The 20,285-nt window shown below is 39.6% G+C and overlaps 1 protein-coding gene across 3 annotated transcripts in view; it reads left to right on the top strand.

Moving 5' to 3' along the window:
* The window catches only part of NR6A1 (nuclear receptor subfamily 6 group A member 1), a 215,463-nt gene that overhangs the window by 147,781 nt on the left and 47,397 nt on the right, over positions 1 to 20,285 (top strand). Inside the window, exon 1 of one of the 3 annotated variants that reach the window (XM_065928472.1) lies at positions 2,179 to 2,310. The exons of the other annotated variants lie outside the window; for them this stretch is intronic. Coding sequence (XP_065784544.1) covers positions 2,295 to 2,310 — 16 coding nt within the window. The 5' untranslated portion in view covers positions 2,179 to 2,294. Of the gene's footprint in view, positions 1 to 2,178; positions 2,311 to 20,285 lie in introns of those variants that run through there. 3 annotated transcript variants of the gene reach the window in all.

A 20,285-nucleotide genomic window follows, 5' to 3' on the forward strand; every position in this document is an offset into this window, starting at 1 on the left:
GGCCTCAGTTTCCCCATCTTTAAAATGAAAGTGAACCAGTTCCTTACAAGGTTAACTGAGGTTCTGCTGTTCATAATTTGAACTCAGCTTTTGAATTCTGTTAGATATGCAGTATGCAAATATTGCACATGTTGGTTGAATGTAGATTTTTTTCCGACATTACAAAGCTAGTATTAGCAAGTAGAAAATGTTGCTGATTTCTTACCTTTTCTCTGCTTTCCACTGATAAATCACGTGAATCCGTTTAGTCTGTTAGATGATTTCTCTTGACTGTAGTTGTTTAAACAATCTTGGGAGCTTGAGTTTAGATTTAAGGTTTGTCTTTTGCATTTGCATGGTGACTAAGGTGCATGTTCATGTTCTCTGCCTTTTCCTCCCAGTAGAACTTAAAAAGGGCTCTCAAAAAACTTGTGGGGCTGAAGATATTGAAGAAATATGACTCTGTATCTAAAGATAAGACTTACTTGCCTTAAACTATGTTAAAGATTTGTTCTCAGGCTTATGGGTACATCAAGGATTATTACTGAGACCCACTACTGCATTCAGTCCCTGGGGTCAGGAAGATCCCCTGAAGAAGGAAATGGCAATTCATTCCAATATTCTTGCCTGGAGCATTTCATGGACAAAGGAACCTGGTGGGCTACAATCCGTGGGGTGGCTAAGAGTCGGACACTACTGAGTGACTAACTTTCGCACCCTTTAAAATCAAGAATGCTGCTTCAGTCCTGATATTAGTAGGTTGACCAATAGCTCCCCATTTTATATTTTCCTCCAAAAGTTGTTGTAGTAAAGCAGAGGTTTACTACACTTTATTAATCTCTTGTCTGAATGGGAATAAGAATGGGAAAGCTGGTTGATGTGTTTGTGTTGCAGTGACGTATGTGTTAGCAGGGGCAGAAAATTTATTAGGCAGACAAATTATAACGTTTTCTCTTCTAAATCATTGGTCACTTTCCCTTTAGGCCCTACATTGTAAGGTGACTTAGCGTTCTCTCTCTTGGTTGGGAAATCCCTCTAGTGATAGTGGTAGCAATATTTGCCATTCGATTATATGGCTGCCAGTGACAGATTCCACTCCCACCCCAAAGAAAAGTCTCCTTTTTAATAGAATACTGCTGTAAAATGTGCCTAGCCTTTAAGTTATTTCCAAGGCTAACCTAGATATTGAGGGAGATGATAGGATGAAACACTGCAAAGTTAAAAGGCATTTATCCCTGGTAACTGGTCTCTCTTTGATCATCCCACCTTCTCAGTGGAACTTGCCCTGGTGTTGTGTTCTGATATCTGAATGGATAGCTAAATGTTTGACATCATGTGTCATTAGCATATGGCTCAGATTTGCCAGCCTCTGCAGATCTGTGGCAGTGTTTGAGCAAGTATCCACACACCTGGTGTGTTACTGGTATGGTTCACAAATCAAGGAGGTATAGCATAATGATTGCTTAATGTCTTAGGAGTTTTACAGGAATGAAGCAAGAAGCTTAAAGATTTACACTCTTGACTAGGGATGGGGGGTGAAATTTCTAACCTTTACTTTCCAAAAGGATTTTGCAGACCTAGTTCCCTCTCTCCACGTTATTTCAAACTAGTGTGTTTAGCCACAGCATGAAAATTAAGGGCCAGAGTTAAAGTGAACCCTGCAAATAACTCAGAGCTTCACATTTTAATTTTCTCAGAAGAATTTGCCTTGTCATTGTTTATTATAATGACAAAAAGCAGGGGATCCCACTCCTACCCCTCCCAACATATGCTTAACACGGAGTCTTTGTATTTTTCTTTTTCTTCTGCCAAAGGTTCTAACTCTAAACTTTTAATTCAAATTACAAAAGAATATGATATAAAATAGCTCTTGAAAGAAACGAGAGAAAAACCCCTACATACTCACTGGAACTCTTCTAAATGAAAACCAGGTCCTTCTAGAATACTGCCTTTTAAGTTAAGGATCTCAGCTTTATAAAAGACTGGAGGAGTATTTCCTACTAAATATTTCCATAATAGTTTTCAGAGAGACATGGCAGGCAGTATTGTTAACTAAAGAAAATAAGTCTATCAGTTCCACTTAGATAACCTTTGGTAATAAACGAACTCCGTACACATTGTGACCTTAGCGCCTGAACTTTCTAATCACATGACTGGCTTGTAAACTGACCTGTGAGGATGACTGTTGTAGTTCGGGCTAAGAGAGAGAAATTGGCCAAGTGTCGGAAGAGTGGTCATCAGGCTGGACTTGTCTTGTAATCTCCTTTTCTTCATGGCTGCAATAGAACTTCCCAACAGACTCCGAGAAGCATGAAATGGAGACATGGGAAGGTAAGGGAGCAGACTGTTTCGGTCTGGGCTCAAATCTAAGGTTTAGAAATTTACTTTGAAGGTTTAGAGCAGATAGTAGCCTTGAGGGAAGAGAGGCGATCCAGTTCTTTTTTGTGTTTATCTTGGCAGAATTCAGCCAACAAGTTTTTGTGTAAATAACAACTGACTGTAAATGTTTTGAAGTGGAGAAAAGCAAGAGAGAACTGTAGTAAATTGGTTATTGTGATTGATGATTTTTTTTTTTAATGAGCAAAAGAAAGGAAAGAAAAAATGGATTGAAATTTTGTAGTGACTTGAAAAAAATCTTAAACTTCATTTTACATCACAGTTCTTAGGTAAAGTTTACATTTTAAAAAATTGTTCTGTTTACTTCTTGACAGACTTTGTTTATATTTTAAATTCCCTAATCCAGTTCACCATCTGCCAAAGCCTTATTTAGTACTGTTAATTATAGATAGTATTGGGGTCTTGAGGCCTTGATAAGGCAACCTCATTTCCTTTGGGGGAACTTAGATACTTTACGGCATAAGACTAAGCCATTGCTAATTTCTTTTTAAGTGGACGGATTTTAAAATGGATATATTCTCTCTCTATCTCAATCCCTCTTGCTCTCTCTCTCTCTCTCTCATTAATAGCAAGTAGTGTTGAATTTGTATGTTTGGAATAGTCTCTTGTGTGAAAAACCCCAGTGTGCCACAGCTTTATTATTTGGGGCAGAAAAGACATAGGCAGCTAAAGGAACAGCTAGAAAATGAATCTTAGTATTAAAGATTTGCTGTATTTGTTCACTGTGTTTATATAGAGCCTAAGACTTTACCAAAAGTTTGGTTTCTTGTACGCACTGCTGAATTATAGCCAAAAGAGTTTCAGATTCTTTGAGGCACTTGTATATTTCTAGGAATGACATTCATCTATGAAATGCTTTCTTAGCAAAGCTTCCCACCCCCTTGCAGCATGCCTAACATCTGCCATAGGCAGCTTTGCAGTTTAATTCTTACTTTGAGGATGCACACACTGGAGAAATGGGAACTTGTCTCACAGCAAAATTCTTCTTTATAGTAATACTTCATTGTAATGCTCCCTTATAAATTCTCCCCCAGCACTTTCCCAGCATTGCTTCATTGGTTTTATTATAAATTGGAGGAAACAATAAAGTTTATAGAAATTATCAATTACATGCATGATCTGATATTTTTTTATCTTGAACAACTTCCTCTCTTTCCCCCAGTAGGCACAGAAATTCTTTGTTAAACTAATCTGGATATACTAGCTTTTCCAGAAGGGAGTAATTTACAAAGTAAGATTTGCTTTCAATCTTTGGAGTAGCTTAGGGGAAAGCAGAGATACCAGAGCAGTAGTTATATGAGTCTGGAGGGAATAGATCTGGAGGATTTGGATATTTTTCTACCAGTTTGAATCTGTTAGCGATACGTAGTCCACCCGTTCTGAAAGAGAAAAAATGTTTGAACAGAAAGTTCTCCCTCATTTCTTAATTAAATATTGAAACTTCAATTTTTCTTAGCTGTTCAATGGCAGAAAATAACTATGGTACTAAAACAAGAACTTTTATAAAACAAGTGAATTTTTAAAATGTCACCTGAATCATCCATACAAAATTCTAATAAGGCATAATGAATTACCCTACTGAAGGAGGTTTTTGAAAGCTTAAAAACCAAAAAAAATCAGTGAAAATGCTACTGTAAAAAAAGCATTGCCTGGTTTTAGATATTGGGCCCTTGTCCATTTAAATTAACCTTTGTCACAGCTGGGCATACAAATGTTTTGTTTTAGTTCACAGAGGGTTAACTCTATTCAAGCTTTCACTGTGGCAGGCCTGATCTGTGGAGTCATACAATCTGGTCTTTCAGCCCTGCCAGTCGCTAGGCAGGAAGTCTTATTTCTTAAGCTATCTTTCAGAATGGGGGGTTGGGATTTGGAGAAAGGTGGGTGGGGGAAGGGCCTTGGAGCATCTGTAAGGATCAATAACAGAGAGCAAGCCGCAGAGAGGCCATTGTGCACACTTCAAGATAGATGTAGCCCTTTTGCACGGCCCCTGCCTGGCAAGACAGACACCTAAAACCATAACAATGCCACTGAATGAATTCCCTGTGAAAATAAGATTGCTGTTTAAAAGAGGAAAAGTACTTGAGTGCCCTTTTAATGTTGGGAATATTCTCATTCCTCAACTTGCCAGGATCGGGCAACCCCCACTAGAAATAACTCCAAATTGATTTTTAAATGCCTTTTGTCCGTATGCTAATACTGTATTGAATTGGAGAGGGTGATCATTTTGGTCTTAGTCACGTGCGTCAAAGCTTTGAGTAAGTAGTCTTTTTTTTTTTTTTCTCCCCCCTCCCTTTTTTTTCTTTTTTATTCTAACGTTTGTTTTACCTTATTGATATTGGAGACATCATTAAAAGAATAAAAAAAATTTGGCTAGGATTTGAATAACACATGTGTGGAATCCCGTCCCCCTCCCCAACAGCTGGTATTGGCTCTTGAAACTTCAACTGAGCTAAACAGATGCTCTTAAGTGTTATTTTGAGAGCGTTTAAACCACATTTGTAGCCACGGAATCTACTAAAATCATAGGTCTTATTTTAAAATACATTGAAGTTGTGATATGCTACGTCCTAATGCACATTATATAGATGTTAAACAGAAATGCCTGAAATACTTGGGAAAGTGAGCAAATTCTGCCAATGAAGTTATGATTTTAAAAGCACTACCAAGTTTGTTGTTTTACTTCAGCCTCGATTTTCATTTTTCGAATTCGCATTTTCCGAGCTCAACTGTAACATTCCTGTTTTACTGTATCCTTTTTCAGAGGACCAAGTCAGTAATTCAGTAGGTATTTTTATGATGCAAATTCTTTATGGCAGTTGGAAAGAGTAATGGAGTCTTTGCTGCTTCTCTTCTGCTAAACTCCCAAATTATTGTTGACAACTGGTGGTAACAACTGTGGAAAATGGAATCATAAAGAACTTCTAATGTCCTTCTTCCAGTTAAAAATATCCCAGGAATAAATACATAAGCTAACTGAGGGTCCATAATGTGACTTGCAAATATACAAATGGAATAAGGGGAGGGGGAAGACCTGTATTTGAAAAGAGCCCCAAGTTTAATTTATTTTATGCTTCTTGAATTGAGACCTGACATATTCTCCTGGACAGTTTTGAGGCTTGAGAGACTATATCAACACTTCAAAAGATCATGGGTGTTTTGAACACATCTCTAACCTGTATACCTTTTCTAGGGGAAATGATGTATGAAAAGAAAATTTAATCATCACAAATCTAGATAACATTGTTTTTGCCTTTCTGATGCATTTGTGATTCTGAATTTCAGAAGGGATCAATTCTTTTAATGGGTATTTTCCAGAGAAATATAAATATTACTAACAAAATCTGGAAGTTCAGTTACAATTTACGTCGTATTAAAATGGGGTATGAAACCTACCATGACCCTTTGAACAATGTGGTCTTTAATGTGCTTTAGGGGGAGGGCCTAGTGAAGGAAAAGCCATAAAAGTCTTCAGGGTTCAAGATGAGGTTGGGATTTTAGGCCATCGCTTTTGTCATTTTCACACACAAACATCACTGCAATCATGTTTGATTTAGCATCCTTAATACAATGAGGTGGGAGAACAAAAGGATATCTGAGGCACAAGTATGAAAGCCAAACATTCTCCCTTCCCACCCAAATTTTTTCAGATCATTCTTTTTGTGTCCTCTGCTACTGAGTTTCTTTCTAAGCCAAGAAAATTAGTCCATTTGTAAGAATCTTCTTGCGTGCCTCAGTGGTTTGCTTAGGCATTTGAAAAACAAGCTGTTTCTCAGATATTTTTTAGTTATGTTAAAAGTCATGTCTCAAAGACTTGGTTAAAAACACCATAATTAGGAAAAATGCATCTACTCATATTTCAAGGTTGAGGGTTTGAGGGGTGTTCTCAATGCACAGCTGTTTTACATATTTTGAAAAGCCTGATAGATGTAAAGGTCATTGCTAACTCTAACAGGGTCTTGATGCTCACACTGTGATCCAAGGACCTTGCATTAATTAGGATGAGAAGCATGGAAGGTCAGAAGTCAACTGACTGGTGGGCCTTGGTGAATTGTCGTTGGGGCCAATCAGAATTCGTATAGGATTTTTAGCCGTTGAAACCAAACCAAAACAAAAACAAAAAACGAAAGAACAAAAAACCTGCTGTTGCTTCCATGGCCTCTGAGCAGATCCCTTGGCCTGAATGGTAAGGGCTTGTCTTTTGCTGCCCAGATGGCTCATAAAAACTTGACTGCATCCATTGGTTTGCTACAGACTTCCCAGTGTTGGGTTAAGAACCTCAGCAGCCTACTCTGTCACTTGGCCAAGTCACTTGACCTCTGTGAGCCTCAATTTCCTCATATGTACAACAGTGGATGGTAATACCAATCTCCACAGGGTTGTTAGAGGAATTGAATAAGAGAACCTCTGTCACGGTGCCCAACACATGCTTAACATGCCTTGACATTGAAATGAGTTTTAAATGGTAGCGAATTTAGGGAGATTAGGAAGGAGAGAGGATTCTTGGGTAAGGCTGTGGCTGGTGCTGTTTATATTCTAGTCAGAAAAATCCTCAGGGAGTGCCTCCATTCAGTAGGGAGCGCCTCCATTCAGTAGGGGAGCGATCAGGGGAGGACCCTTTGGAAACTGGAAAATTCTGTACAACCAGTGAGACAAGCTACTGAGTTTTCTCCTACATCTGGCTGCTGTGCTCATATCCAATTACTGAGCTAATAAAAATGATTAGTAAGGAGTGGGCCTCTGCAAAATTTGAAGCTTTTTCCCCTAAGAGAGGTGTATTTCTTTTTTTTTAAATAGTTGTTTTGTTGGGGAGAAGGGATGGCTTCTGAGTGAGCTAACAGATTAAGTTATTATTAGGAAAGGAAGGATAATCATGTTAGTCTTATTTTCTTTCATGTGTTTTGGGAGATAAATAGTTGCCAAGATGATTGCCGTGGCCATACTTGGTGAGGTAATAAAGTTGGGAATATTATTAACATGCTTATCATTGTCCTGTTTAACTTTGGAGTCTTCGGTCTCTCTGCCTTGTAGTTGAGAGGTTATATCAGTGATTCATTTTCTTATCTCTGTATTTAAAATTATTATTTATGTAGCCAATATTCATTGAGCCCTGGGAACACAGGTGAATCAGACATAATTCCTTACCTGAACTGCAGCTCCCTCTTTTCAGCTACAAAGAGGGAAGAATAATTTTAATGTTATTTAACAGATATTAACTTTATCAAAGTTTTTATTTCTATTTCTTTATATATTTTTGGCCACATGGCATGTGGGATCTTAGTTCTTAGACCAGGAATGGAGCACTTGCCCCCTGCAGTAGAAGTGCAGAGTCTTAACCACTGGACTACCAGGAAAATCCCTCAGAGTTTTTGATAAACACAGTAGAATACTACTCAGCCATAAAAGGGAACGAAATTTTGCCATTTGCAGCAGAATGATTGGACATGGAGGGCATTATGCTAAGTGAGATAAGTCAGACAAAGAAATACTATAATGATATCACTTATCTAAAAAATACAACAAACCAGTGAATATAACAAAAGAAGCAGACTCACAGTTACAGATAACAAGTGGTTACCAGTATGTGTGGGCATACAAACTATTGGGTATAAGGCAGACTCAGGATGTATTAATACAGAGCAGTGGGAATACAACCTATATTTTGTAATAGGCCTTCCCAGGTGATGTTATTGGTAAGGAACCTGCCTGCCAATGCAGGAGACATAAAAGACACAGGTTCGATCCCTGGGGTGGGAAGATCCCTTGGAGGAGGGCATGGCAACCCATTCCAATACTCTTGCCTGGAGAATCCCATGAAAGGAGCCTTGCAGGCTATAATCCATAGGGTCTCAAAGAGTCGGACACAACTAAAGTGAGTTAGCATGCATACACGCACGTAAGTGGAAAGCAACCTTTAAGCTTGTATAAAATATTTAACATTTAAGGGGGGAAAAACAGGTTTTGAGGGCAGTTGCTGGGAGAGGAAGAACATTTGGCTGCCAAAACTGGCAGTAAGTTTTGTTTGCACTTTGGGGCCTTATATTCTTTAGTTTTTTGACTAGTTAGACATTTCTTGAAGCGTTTTTGCTGTTATACATGTACGGTTGAAAAGTAGAATATTCAAATACTTTTCTATTTTTCTTAATAAAACTCGGGTCCTGGAATGCAGTTGGTAAAAATGTGGAGAGAGACCGAATCTTTTTTCTCTGTTTCTCTGTTAGCATTCTGTTCATTGTGAGCAGAACTTTTTACTTCCATGAAGTTTCAGCATGTGGGTGTGATGACTGTAGCAACCTAGCTTTGATTTTCGAAGGAGCTGATAAGTTGTGGATAACTTATTAAATGTCAGCTATGTTTAATTAAGGATTTCTCTGGTGGCTTAGACGGTAGAGAATAAGTTTATTGACTAACTGCTTTACAACAAATGCATGTTTTGGACCTTTAAAAAGAAAGAAAGAAATACCATCCCAGGGACTGTTTAATCCCTATACACATATACTTGAGTCTGTGCAAATGAGAAATGTGTAATTGAAAGTCTTGGCACCCAGTAGCTGCCGGTCATGAAGTCTTGGCTGTTGTTACTATTATAAGAATATGTATACATGCACACACTCACAGGTGTGTGAAAAACTCACTCATGGTCTTTAAGTGTGCCACGAGATAGTTGTTGATTGCCGCCAGCAAGAAAATCTACCACCCCCATGTCTTACATTGACAGGGGGCAGAAGGGTTTGGTGATGATGTGCTACAATTAATTTCTTTCCTTGTCTTTAGGTATAGTCCATACAGTGGTTTTAACCATATCACATATTTAAATGGTACTTTGAGAAACTAACCATCACATTGTTCTGTTAGGATTCTAGGTCCCTTTTGAATGTGTGGAAATTAATTCTCCCTCAGTACCTCTGCTCCTGTCCTCACACACCTTTGAGTCATATACACTAGGACACTTGCCATAAGGGTTGCCAGTCTGATACCAAAGGAAAGCCCCAGCCACAGGGTGTGCTTTAGGAGGGAAAGGTCATCATATGTCATATGCTGAACAATACGTGAACTTCGTTTCTTAATTCTTTTTTTCCACCAACCGGTAGTCTTACCAAAGGAAGAGAATGATGAATGTCTAGGGAATCTTGGGGAGTGGTGGAGGAGGAGTGTTAGTTTTATGAAAGTACTGATCCGGGGCCTCAGGGAAGCAGAACCCTGTAGTTCTGATGGCTACATTAGTAAAATCATGTGAGTGTAATTGTGAAAGAACGCTCATGTACATAATTTAAGTTTCATAATTTGTGGTCTTAATATGCAGAGAGACTCTAGCACTTTTTCTGAACAGTGTTTTGAAAGTAGTTACAAAAGACTTTTTGGCAGTTAGAGTGTGAATCTCATAATGCAACATGTCTGTGTTCTGGCCCTGCATGGTAAATCTGGTCGGAATTCTGGTGAAAGTAGCCTTTTGGTAAGGCAGTGTGGCAACTATGTTTTCCACATGTGGTTTTACTTAAAGCATGCTCATTTGTCTCTCTTTCACCAGGACCTTAGAACTGGGCAGCAATCTTGGTAGCTAAGTACTGAGCTTTGAGCATTGGTGTAAGGTTTTTTGGAATGACTCACCAGTTTGTCAACTAGAGTTCTTATAAACTGTGCATTTGGATTTGCAAGTAGAGAAGGCAGGCCATTCATTCAGCTGACATTCACTAGTGGTTTCCTTATGCTTAGTTACTGAGCTGTGCGTATAAGGATACAGAAAAATTAAGATTCTCTTCCTGCTCGGTGGAGCTTACAGTCTAGCAGAGCGAGATAGGTAAGTGCAAAAAAAGTGGGCGTGAAAGTCGCTCAGTCATGTCCCACTCTCTGTGACCCCACAGATTACACAGTTCATGGAATTCTCCAGGCCATAATACTGGAGTGGGTAGCCATTCCCTTCTAAGGGATCTTTCCAACCCAGGATTGAACCTAGGTCTCCCACATGGTACGCGGATTCTTTACCAGCTGAGCCATAAGGGAAGCCCAAGGATACTGGAGTGGGTAGCCTATCCCTTCTCTACCGGGTCTTCCAGACCCAGGAATCCAACTGGGGTCTCCTGCATTGCATGTGGATTCTTTACCATCTGAGCTACCAGGGAATCCCAAGTGCAACAAAGTGAGGCGCAATAATAGCAATCCTGGAAGGTACAGAGGAAAGAGTGCTCTTCCCCCCGCACCCCCCTTTTTGGCCACACCATGCAGCACACGGAAGTTTGCCTACCAGGGACTGAACCCATGCTCCTTGCAGTGCAAGTGCTGAGTCTTAACGACTGGACCATCAGGGAAATCCAAGAGTGCTCATTTTTCTATTTGGACTACCAGGTTAGACTTCAACCAGAAAGGCATTATGACAACTTGGTCAGCGTTTGTCAGGCTGGTGAACTGGGAAAGGGGTCTCCCAGGCAGAAGGAGCAGTGAAAGCAAAAGCATGAGAGTATAAAACAATCTGACAGGGTACCGGGTGATATAAGGCCCACACAATACAGAAATATTGCTTGATTTTAGATGTAAGAGAAACCCTAGAGAGCGCCTTGGTCTGTGAATGGATATCCCTACCCTTGATGAGCAGAAGAGAACCCTCTTCACATTTCCTTCAGTGTTCCTCTTGCAAATATGTTGAAGAGATTAATGTACTTTGCTAGAAAAGGGCATGGGTCCACCCCAGAGCTGGAGGCCTGGACATTACTGCTTCTGAAATTTAGGGAGAGCATGATATAATCATACTTAACTTTGTTACAACTTCCCAGGTACTACAGAGGGAGAAGCCTTGGTTAAATGGTTCTAATAAGTTATACATTTGTGCTCTGGGGGAATGTTCCAAACAGAAATGGGGTCTGTTGTATTTCTTTAATGAACAGAAAGAGTCTTTAAAAAATTTTTTTTACTTTATATTGAAGTATAGTTGATTTTACAGTGTTATGTGAGTTTCAGGTATACTGTATGTCAATTATGTCTTAATAAAATTGGGAAAATTATAAAAATATAACTAGGAGGGAAAGCTCATATCATCTTCATAGGCGGGAACATCAGGGTGACTCAGACAAGGCAATAAACAGTCTTTTATTTGGCACCAAGTCCCAATTTACAGGATGTGAATGAGGCAGCTTACCAGCAAAACATGAAAAAAAAAGAGATTTGAGTTACTATATATATATATATATACTCAGGACTATAATGATCAATAATATTAACCCATTATCTTTTGCAATGATGTAATATATACTGTTATAAAATACATTGCTAAGTCACTTCAGTTGTGTCTGACTCTGTGTGACCCGTAGACGGCAGCCCATCAGGCTCCCCCGTCCCTGGGATTCTCCAGGCAAGAACACTGGAATGGGTTGCCATTTCATTCTCCAATGCATGAAAGTGAAAAGTGAAAGTGAAATCACTCAGTCGTGTCCTACTCTTAGCAACCCCATGGACCGCAGCCTACCAGGCTCCTCTGTCCATGGGATTTTCCAGGCAAGAGTACTGGAGTGGGGTGCCATTGCCTTCTCCATATAAAATACATTACAGCCACCCTAAAGGTGACAAACCCGATTTGCGCTTATTAAAAACATAGTATACAGGTCCAGTGGTTAAGACTGTATACCGACACTGCCTTGGGCCCAGGTTCAATCCCTGGTCAGGGAACTAAGATCCCACAAGCCATGCAGCACAGCCAAAAAAAAGTATACAAAGGGGAGTAGGGAAGAGAGACCCCTTATGTTATGTACTCATCAAGCCACATTAGGTTGTTGTGAGCATCATATTTTCATATGACCCGTACAGGCAGGAACATGTCCAGAGAAGAAGGCAGATGAGTAATGTGGTAAGGGCAGTAGAAATCATGTACTGTGTGAGTCAGTTCTGTAAACTAAGGATATTAAACTCTGAAGGCTCAAAACTCTTTGTAGAAATAGGGAAGGAGCAGGCTGGTTCAGGTTGGGCAGTGTCCACAGCTTGATTAAGATGAGAATGGTGTTTTTCATTTGTTTGTCTGTTTTGGTTTGGGGGGTGGTTATGTTTGCTTTTTTTTTTCTTTTTCTTTTTTTTTGGCTGTACCACACAGCTGGTAGGATCTTTGTTTCCCAACCAGGGATTGAACCTGGGCCCCTGCAGTGAAAGCGCCAAGTCCTAACCTCTGGACTGCCAGGAAGTTCCCAAGATCAATATATTTTTATTACAGGGAGCCATATTTAAGCATCAGGAGCCGTGGTAACTACTGCCAACCCTTATGAATCCACGTGGTACAACACCTCGGCTTCACTTCATACCCAACCCTCACCACCACCACTGTCACAGAGATGAGCAGTAGCAGCTACTGCTTTTCTAAAGCAAGGCCATCTTTTTGGAATTCACAGTTCCAGAGGCACAGAGGAGTTCTCAAATATTTATTTAGTGAATAAATATCAAGAAATGATTTGAAGCAAGAAGTAATGATTATTGAATAGTGAATCAGTGTCTGCTTTAGACTTCCAATTTAAAAATTACGTATTTGTTTAGAGCTATAATGCGTGGATCAGAGTTACCTATTAATGAAATATCTATCTATCTATCTGTCTATATGTATGTTGTTTCCCTTTCAGAGAAGATGCCTCAGACTCGATCTCTTTTTTCCTGAATAAACAAGGAATCCTTAAAAAAGAGAAGTCCCATTAACAATCCAAATAGGACAAACCTAGCTCTTCTAGGCTTTTTTCCTCCAAATGGAAAACCTAAATTTGCATGAACATGAAAACTGTTTTCATTGCAAGTGGAAACTTGATTCCTAGCTCAAAGATTGCTACATATAAGACACTGGTTGGAACTTGGGACTTTGGTCTAAAATTTTATGTTCTTACCCCTACCTGTTGAGTGATGGGGTAGTATTTTCCCTAAATTATTTTCTGTGGCATTCAGTTAATTGTAATTTGTGAACCATTTCATGTTTGTTTCCAGGCCTTTTCCCATCTTTTGTTCAGTGACCTAGAAGGATAATTCCCAAACGTTCAGTTAATACCAATCTTGTAAATTGCTCACTTGTTTTCATTCAACTGACATCATTTTTTAGAAATGTCCTTTGTGAAACTACATCTGTGGCCTCAGATGAATTTTTATAGTGGTATGTATAGAGGAGGCGGAGTATATTAGTAGAGGAGAAATCCTATGATTTTTACTTATTTCTGCTTAAATTGTATATTCACAAGTTAAATTTTGAGGGTACCTGTTCCCAGTTTCATTTTTGCCACACCACCTGAAGCCTGCATTTCAGATAGTGGTAGCCTATGAAACTGAGTGCAGTCAGTACTTGGTCTGTGCAGCTGATCACAGTCTAGTGAGCAGCTGTACTCTCCATTTCCTAAATCTGGCCTTCATCATAGTCTGAAAAGCAGGTTTTGATAAAAATCAGTTTCCAAATGTAATTTACGTAACCTGAGCCACTGGAATGGGTAAAATGCTCTTCGTGAGGTTGGGGGAGGTATTTGTGTAACGGCAGGGCTGAGTGGACGCATGAGAGTAAGAGGCGTTTTGATAACAGTGTTTGGTCTGCGTTTAACCAAGTTAAGGTAGACTCTCTCGTAATGTGAAGGTGCTTAGTGCTCACTCACAGCGTGGTAAAGACTCATCTAGGTACACAGACTGTGTTGTGACTTTAGTTGTTCTGTGGTGGTGTTTTTTTCTTTTTTAAAGGCAGTGGCAGCACCGCGGCTCAGTTTGTATATGTGCCGTGCTTCTCTTTCTGTAGCCCACCCCCGAAGGAGATGGTCAGCTATAATGGGAAGTCTGTCTTTGGAAAAGTAGTACGGTTGAGATTCAGATCCATCACTGAATATGTGACCTTGGGTAGGTCACTTTTCTTTTCTGACCCGAAACTTGTATCTTTATCTTTTTCTTAATAAAAATTAAAATACATACGAAAAATTAAGATTTTTTTTTTTACATTTCACTTCATTACTTTTTATTTTGAAAATATGTCTTACTTACAGTCTCCTTTTTTAAAGGCTTTGTTCTTGTTTATCTTCTTTAAATGCATATGAATTTCTCCTAGTTAAATATGTTGATATATGGCAGAAACCAACACAACATTGTAAAGCAGTTAGTGAAGTGAAGTCACTCATTCGTGTCCAACTCTTTGCGACCCCGTGGACTGTAGTCCACCAGGCTTCTCCGTCCCTGGGATTCTCCAAGCAAGAATACTGGAGTGGGTTGCCATTTCCTTCTCCAGGGGATCTTCCTTACCCAGGGATCGAACCCAGGTCTCCCGCATTACAGGCAGACGCTTTAACCTCTGAGCCACCAGGGAAGCCTGTAAAGCAGTTAAACTCCAATTAAATAAATTTTAAAAAAGAAAAATAAATAAACTTTTGCTTAAATCTGTTGCTTCTTCCTGCAAAAGTTTTTTCTGTCATTCTCGTGCTTAGTCTCAGTCGTGTCTGAGTCTTTGCAACCCCATGGATTGTAGCCTGCCAGGCTCGTCTGTCCGGTGGGATTCTCCAAGCAAGAATACTGGAGTGGGTTGCATGCCCTCCTCCAGGGAATCTTCCCAAACCAGAGATAGAACCCGGGTCTCTGGCATTGCAGGCAAACTCTTTACCATCTGACCCATCATTCTTGAATGGAGTGATACTACTTATTTTATTTCTTTACCACTCACATGTTTTTAACTGAATCTGATTTTTGTCCTAACCAGTTACTGAAACTTCTCACCAGTGACCTTTGAGCCTTTTCTCCTCACACTTTTTGACCTGCATTGTGTTTGACAGTGTTCTCTTCTTCATGAGACCTTTTTTGTCCCTTATATTTTTCATAATCATGGATTTATAGTCTACCTTTTTCTTCTTTGATCTTGTCATCTCGCTTTCTTTCCCTAACTTACCTTCCCCTCTCTGTGTCTTCATCCGATCCTCCTGCTGCTTCTCTGACTTGCCAGGTGGTGCTAGTGGTAAAGAACCCGCCTGCCATTACAGGAGACATAAGAGATGCAGGTTCAATTCCTGGGTCAGGAGGATCCCTGGAGAAGGAAGTGGCAACCCACTCCAATATTCTTTCCTGGAGAATTCCATGGACAGGAGCCTGGTGGGTTATAGTCCACGGGGTTGCAAAGAGTTGGACATGACTGAAGTGACGTAGCACATAGCACAGCTGCTTCTCCACACATGCCCTTCCTCCTTAAATTTATAATCAGCGTCAGCTCTCCCATGTGTTGATGACGCCCACATCCTTCATTCTTGCCTTAACCATTGTCCTGTAGATAATTGCGTTTAGAAAACTTCTGCTTGTCTCTCCCCCAGAGTCTTAAACTGAAGTCTCTCTTAAATTAAAGCCATTGATTTTTGTCCCTCACTCAGCTTTTGCTTTACTCTCTTCTATTAGTGACATCACATTTCTCACAACCACCTTTGTTTAACACCTTGAGTTCATTTTTTAAACACTTCCCCATCTCAAACTCTCCTTATCCCAGCTCTGGAATCTAGTCAGTCAACAAGCCACCTCTAGAGCCCCTACACTTTCTTTTCACTTTAGTTTGGCCATTTGATTGTTACCATTCCTGTTACCTAGATGCTCATGCCATCCATCTTGTGGCAATCTGCACATCATTGTGAAATTAATATTCCTAAAATTCTGCTTTGATTCAGACATAGCTTTATTTAAAAATCTCAGTAGCCTGTTATCAGTAGGATAAAATCTGTAGCCCCCTTTGTGAAAATGCCTGGTCACGTCTCTTGTCCAGCTTTCTCCTGCATTGCTTCTTTCTTACTGATGTACAGGAGTTTTATATATTTTGGTTGTAAGCTCTCTGTAGGTTGTATGTACTACATATGTCTGTTTTCATACCATGACTTGCCTTATCACTCTCTTGAAGTTCTTCATTTTACTGTAGTCTAACTTTATCAATGTTTTCCTTTGTATTAGTGCTTTATCTTCTGAGTGGTGTATTATTTTGCTTTTGATATTTGGGTTTGCTTTCTCCTTGGAATTCAATATTTTACATGGTGTGAGGTAGAATCATGTCTCATTTTTCTTCCCCACATAGACATTTAATTGTTCCAACATTGTTCATTGAAAACTGTATTTTCCTCACTGCTCTGCAGTGCCACTAATAGGTTAAATACCCATATGTGTATGATTATATTGTAGGATCCTCCATTCAGTTCGTTTGGTCTGTTTGTCTACTTGTGAGCCAGTAAAACATATCTTAATTACTGCAGCTTTAAAATGAACATGGTAGGTCAAGTCATCTTATTTTTCTTAAATATTTGTGCTGTTTTTATTCTTCTGCGTTTCCATGCACATTTTAGAATTTGCTTGTCAGGTTAGACACACACAGACACACACAGAGTTGGGATGTTGTTGTTGTTCAGTCACTCAGTCGTGTCCGACTCTTTTCGACCCCATGGACTGCAGCACACCAGGCTTCCCTGTCCTTCCCGGTCTCGTGGAGCTTGCTCAAACTCCTGTCCATTAAGTCGGTGATACCATCCAACCGTCTAGTCCTCTGTCATCCCCTTCCCGTCTAGCCTTTAATCTTTCCCAGCATCAGGGTCTTTTTCTGATGACTCTGTTCTTTGGCCAAAGTACTGAAGTTTCAACTTGGGATGTTGAATGGAATTTTACTAAATCTGTAGATCTTAATAATAACTGTTCCAATCTACTAGCATAGTATACCTCTCCATTTACTGAAATCTTTTTCAATTTATCTTAGAAATAGTTTATTAAATAAGTATATTAAAATTTTTCCGTCGAGATCTTATGTCTTTATTAGATTTACATCCTAGGTATTTTATATTTTTTGATGCTATTATAAATGGCATCTTTTGAAATTTCATTTCTGTTTGTAACTCGGATAGAAATATAGTTATTTTTTGGGTATTTCTTATTTTACTGTGCTGATTAGAACCTCCAGTACAGTGTTAAATGTAAGTATTGATAAAGAACCATCCTTGTCTTAAAATCTCAAAGAAAAGATTTTTTTTTTTTTTTTTTTTTTTTTTAAGCTTTCCACCATTAAGTATGATATTTGGTATAGGTTTCTTTAGATAGGGGTTTCCCAGGTGGCCCAGAAGTAAAGAACCTGCTTGCCAGTGCAGGAAACACAAGACGTGGGTTCTATCCCTGGCCTGGGAAGATCCCCTGGAAGAGGAAATGGCAACCTACTCCAGTGTTCTTACCTGAAAAATTCCAGTGACAAAAGAGCCTATCTGTCTATAGTCCATGGAGTCACAAAAGAGTCAGACGTGACTTAGTGACTAAACAACAACAACAAAGATGGCTTTACTTTGTAGATCTCATTATGGATCTGGAACTTGACATTTCTACCTTTAAAGATTAACCTGTGTCCATAGAGACCCTAACTGAACTCTCCATCAGCCCTACTCTCTCTATGCCGGAGTATCAGTTAACATGTGAAGAAATGAGACATTTCTACCTCTAAAGATTAATCTCTGTCCATAGAGACCCTAACTGAACTCTCCATCAGCCCTTCTCTGTCTATGCCGGAGTATCAGTTAACTTGTGAAGAAAGGAGATTTAATTTGAGATTTAATATGATAGTTCCTGTTTCCTGCTCTAGAATAATTACTGATGAAAAATAAATTCTTAAAATTGTTTCTAAATTTTGGAAGACTATAGCAAAGAAAAGCATGTTACCTTTCTTGGTAATAATGCCCATGTGTGGTTGCATTTCCCCTTCATGAATCTTAGAGCCTTGTCATGGCAAAGGGTCTTGCATAACTCAGTGAAGCTACAAGCCATGCCATGCAGGGCCATGCAAGATGGATGGGTAGTAGTGAAGAGTTCTGACAAGTCACGCTCCACTGGAAGAGGAAATGGCAACTGACTCCAGTGTTCTTGTATCAGGAACCCTATAAACAGCATGAAAAAGCAAAAAGAAATGACTACTGGAAGATGAACCCTCCCAGGTTAGAAGGTGTCCAGTATGCTACTGGGGAAGAGCAGAGGACAATTACTGATAGCTTCAAAAAGAGTGAAGTGGCTGGACCAAAGCAGAAATGATGCTCAGTTGTGAATGTGTCTGTTGGTGAAAGTAAACTCTGATGCTATAAAGAACAATATTGCATAGTAACTGGGAATGTTAGATCCATGGATCAAGGTAAATTGCATGTGGTCAAGCAGGAAATGGCAAGATTGAACATCGACATCTTGGGAATTAGTGAACTGGAATGGACAGGGCAAATATAACGGAGATGACCTTTATAGATATATAATGGTCATATATATCTATATATATATAGGTATATAGATATATAATAGATATATCTATTATATCTACTACTCTGGGCAAGAATCCCTTAGAAGAAATGGAGTAGCCCCCACAAAAGAGTCCAAAATGCAATATTTAGGTGCAATCAAAGAACTTCCTGGTGCCTCAGATGGTAAAAGCGTCTGCTTGCAGTTTGGGAGACCTGGGTTCAATCCCTGGGTGGGGAAGATCCCCTGGAGAAGGAAATGGCAACCCACTCCAGTACTCTTGCCTGGAAAATTCCATGGATGGAGGAGCCTCATAGGCTACAGTTCATGGAGTCGCAAAGAGTGGGACACAACTGAGCGACTTCACTTTCACTTTCACTTTTCAAAGCCAAAAAAACATTAACTCTGCTTCATTGCGCCAAAGCCTTTGACTGTGGATCACAACAAACTGGAAAATTCTTAAAGAGATGGGACTACCAGACCACCTGAGCTGCCTCCTGAGAAACCTGTATGCAGGTCAATAAATAACAGTTAGAACTGGACATGATGGGAGGGGGTATTGGGATGGGGAATACGTGTAACTCTATGGCTGATTCATGTCAGTGTATGACAAAACCCACTGAAATGTTGTGAAGTAATTAGCCTTCAACTAATAAAATTAAAAAAAAAAAAAAGAAGAACTGGACGTGAAACAACAAACTGGTTCCAAATTGGGATAGGAGTTCAATAAGGCAGGTATTGTCACTGCTTGTTTAAACTTATAGGCAGAGTACATCATGAGAAATGCCAGGCTGGATGAATCACAAAGTGGAATCAAGATTGCCAGGAGAAATATCAACAGCCTCAGATATGCAGATGATACCAGTCTAATGGCAGAAAGTGAAGAGGAACTAAAGGACCTCTTGATGAGGGTGAAAGGAGAGTGAAAAAGCTGGCTTGAAACTCAACATTAAAGAAATTAAGATTGAGGCATCTGTCCTTTCACTTCATGGCAAATGGAAGGGAAAAAAGTGGAAACAATGACATATTTTATTTTCTTGGGCTCTAAAATCACTGCAGATGCTGACTGCAGCCATTACAGTAAAAGACACATGCTCCTTGGAAGGAAAGCTATGGCAAACCTAGACAGCTTATTAAAAAGCAGAGATGGCACTTTGCCAACAAAGGTCCCTACAGTCAACTTGTGGTAAAGAATACACACATATAGTACGCACACAGTACACACACACACACACACAGAGGGTTTTTCCAGTCAACTAGTGGTAAAGAATACACACATATAGTACGCACACAGTACACACAGAAACACACACACACACACACCACACACACACACACAGAGGGTTTTTCCAGCAGTCACATATGGATGTGAGAGTTGGACCATAAAGAAGGCTGAGCACCGAAGAATTGATGCTTTCAAATTGTGGTGCTGTAGAAGACTCTTTGAGAGTACCTTGGACAGCAAGGAGATGAAAGCAGTCAATTCTAAAGGAAATCAACCCTGAATATTCACTGGAAGGACTGTTTCTGAAACTGAAACTCCAATACTTTGGTAACCTGGTAACAGCCAACTCATTGGAAAAGGCTCTGATGCTGGTAGAGATTGAAGGCAAAAGAAGAAGGGGGCAGCAGAGGATGAGATGGTTAGATAACATCACTGACTCAATGGACATGAATTTGAGCAAATTCTGGGAAATAGTAGAGAACAGAGGAGCCTG

Source organism: Muntiacus reevesi, chromosome 3, assembly GCF_963930625.1.
Source record: "Muntiacus reevesi chromosome 3, mMunRee1.1, whole genome shotgun sequence".
Lineage (NCBI taxonomy): Eukaryota > Metazoa > Chordata > Mammalia > Artiodactyla > Cervidae > Muntiacus > Muntiacus reevesi.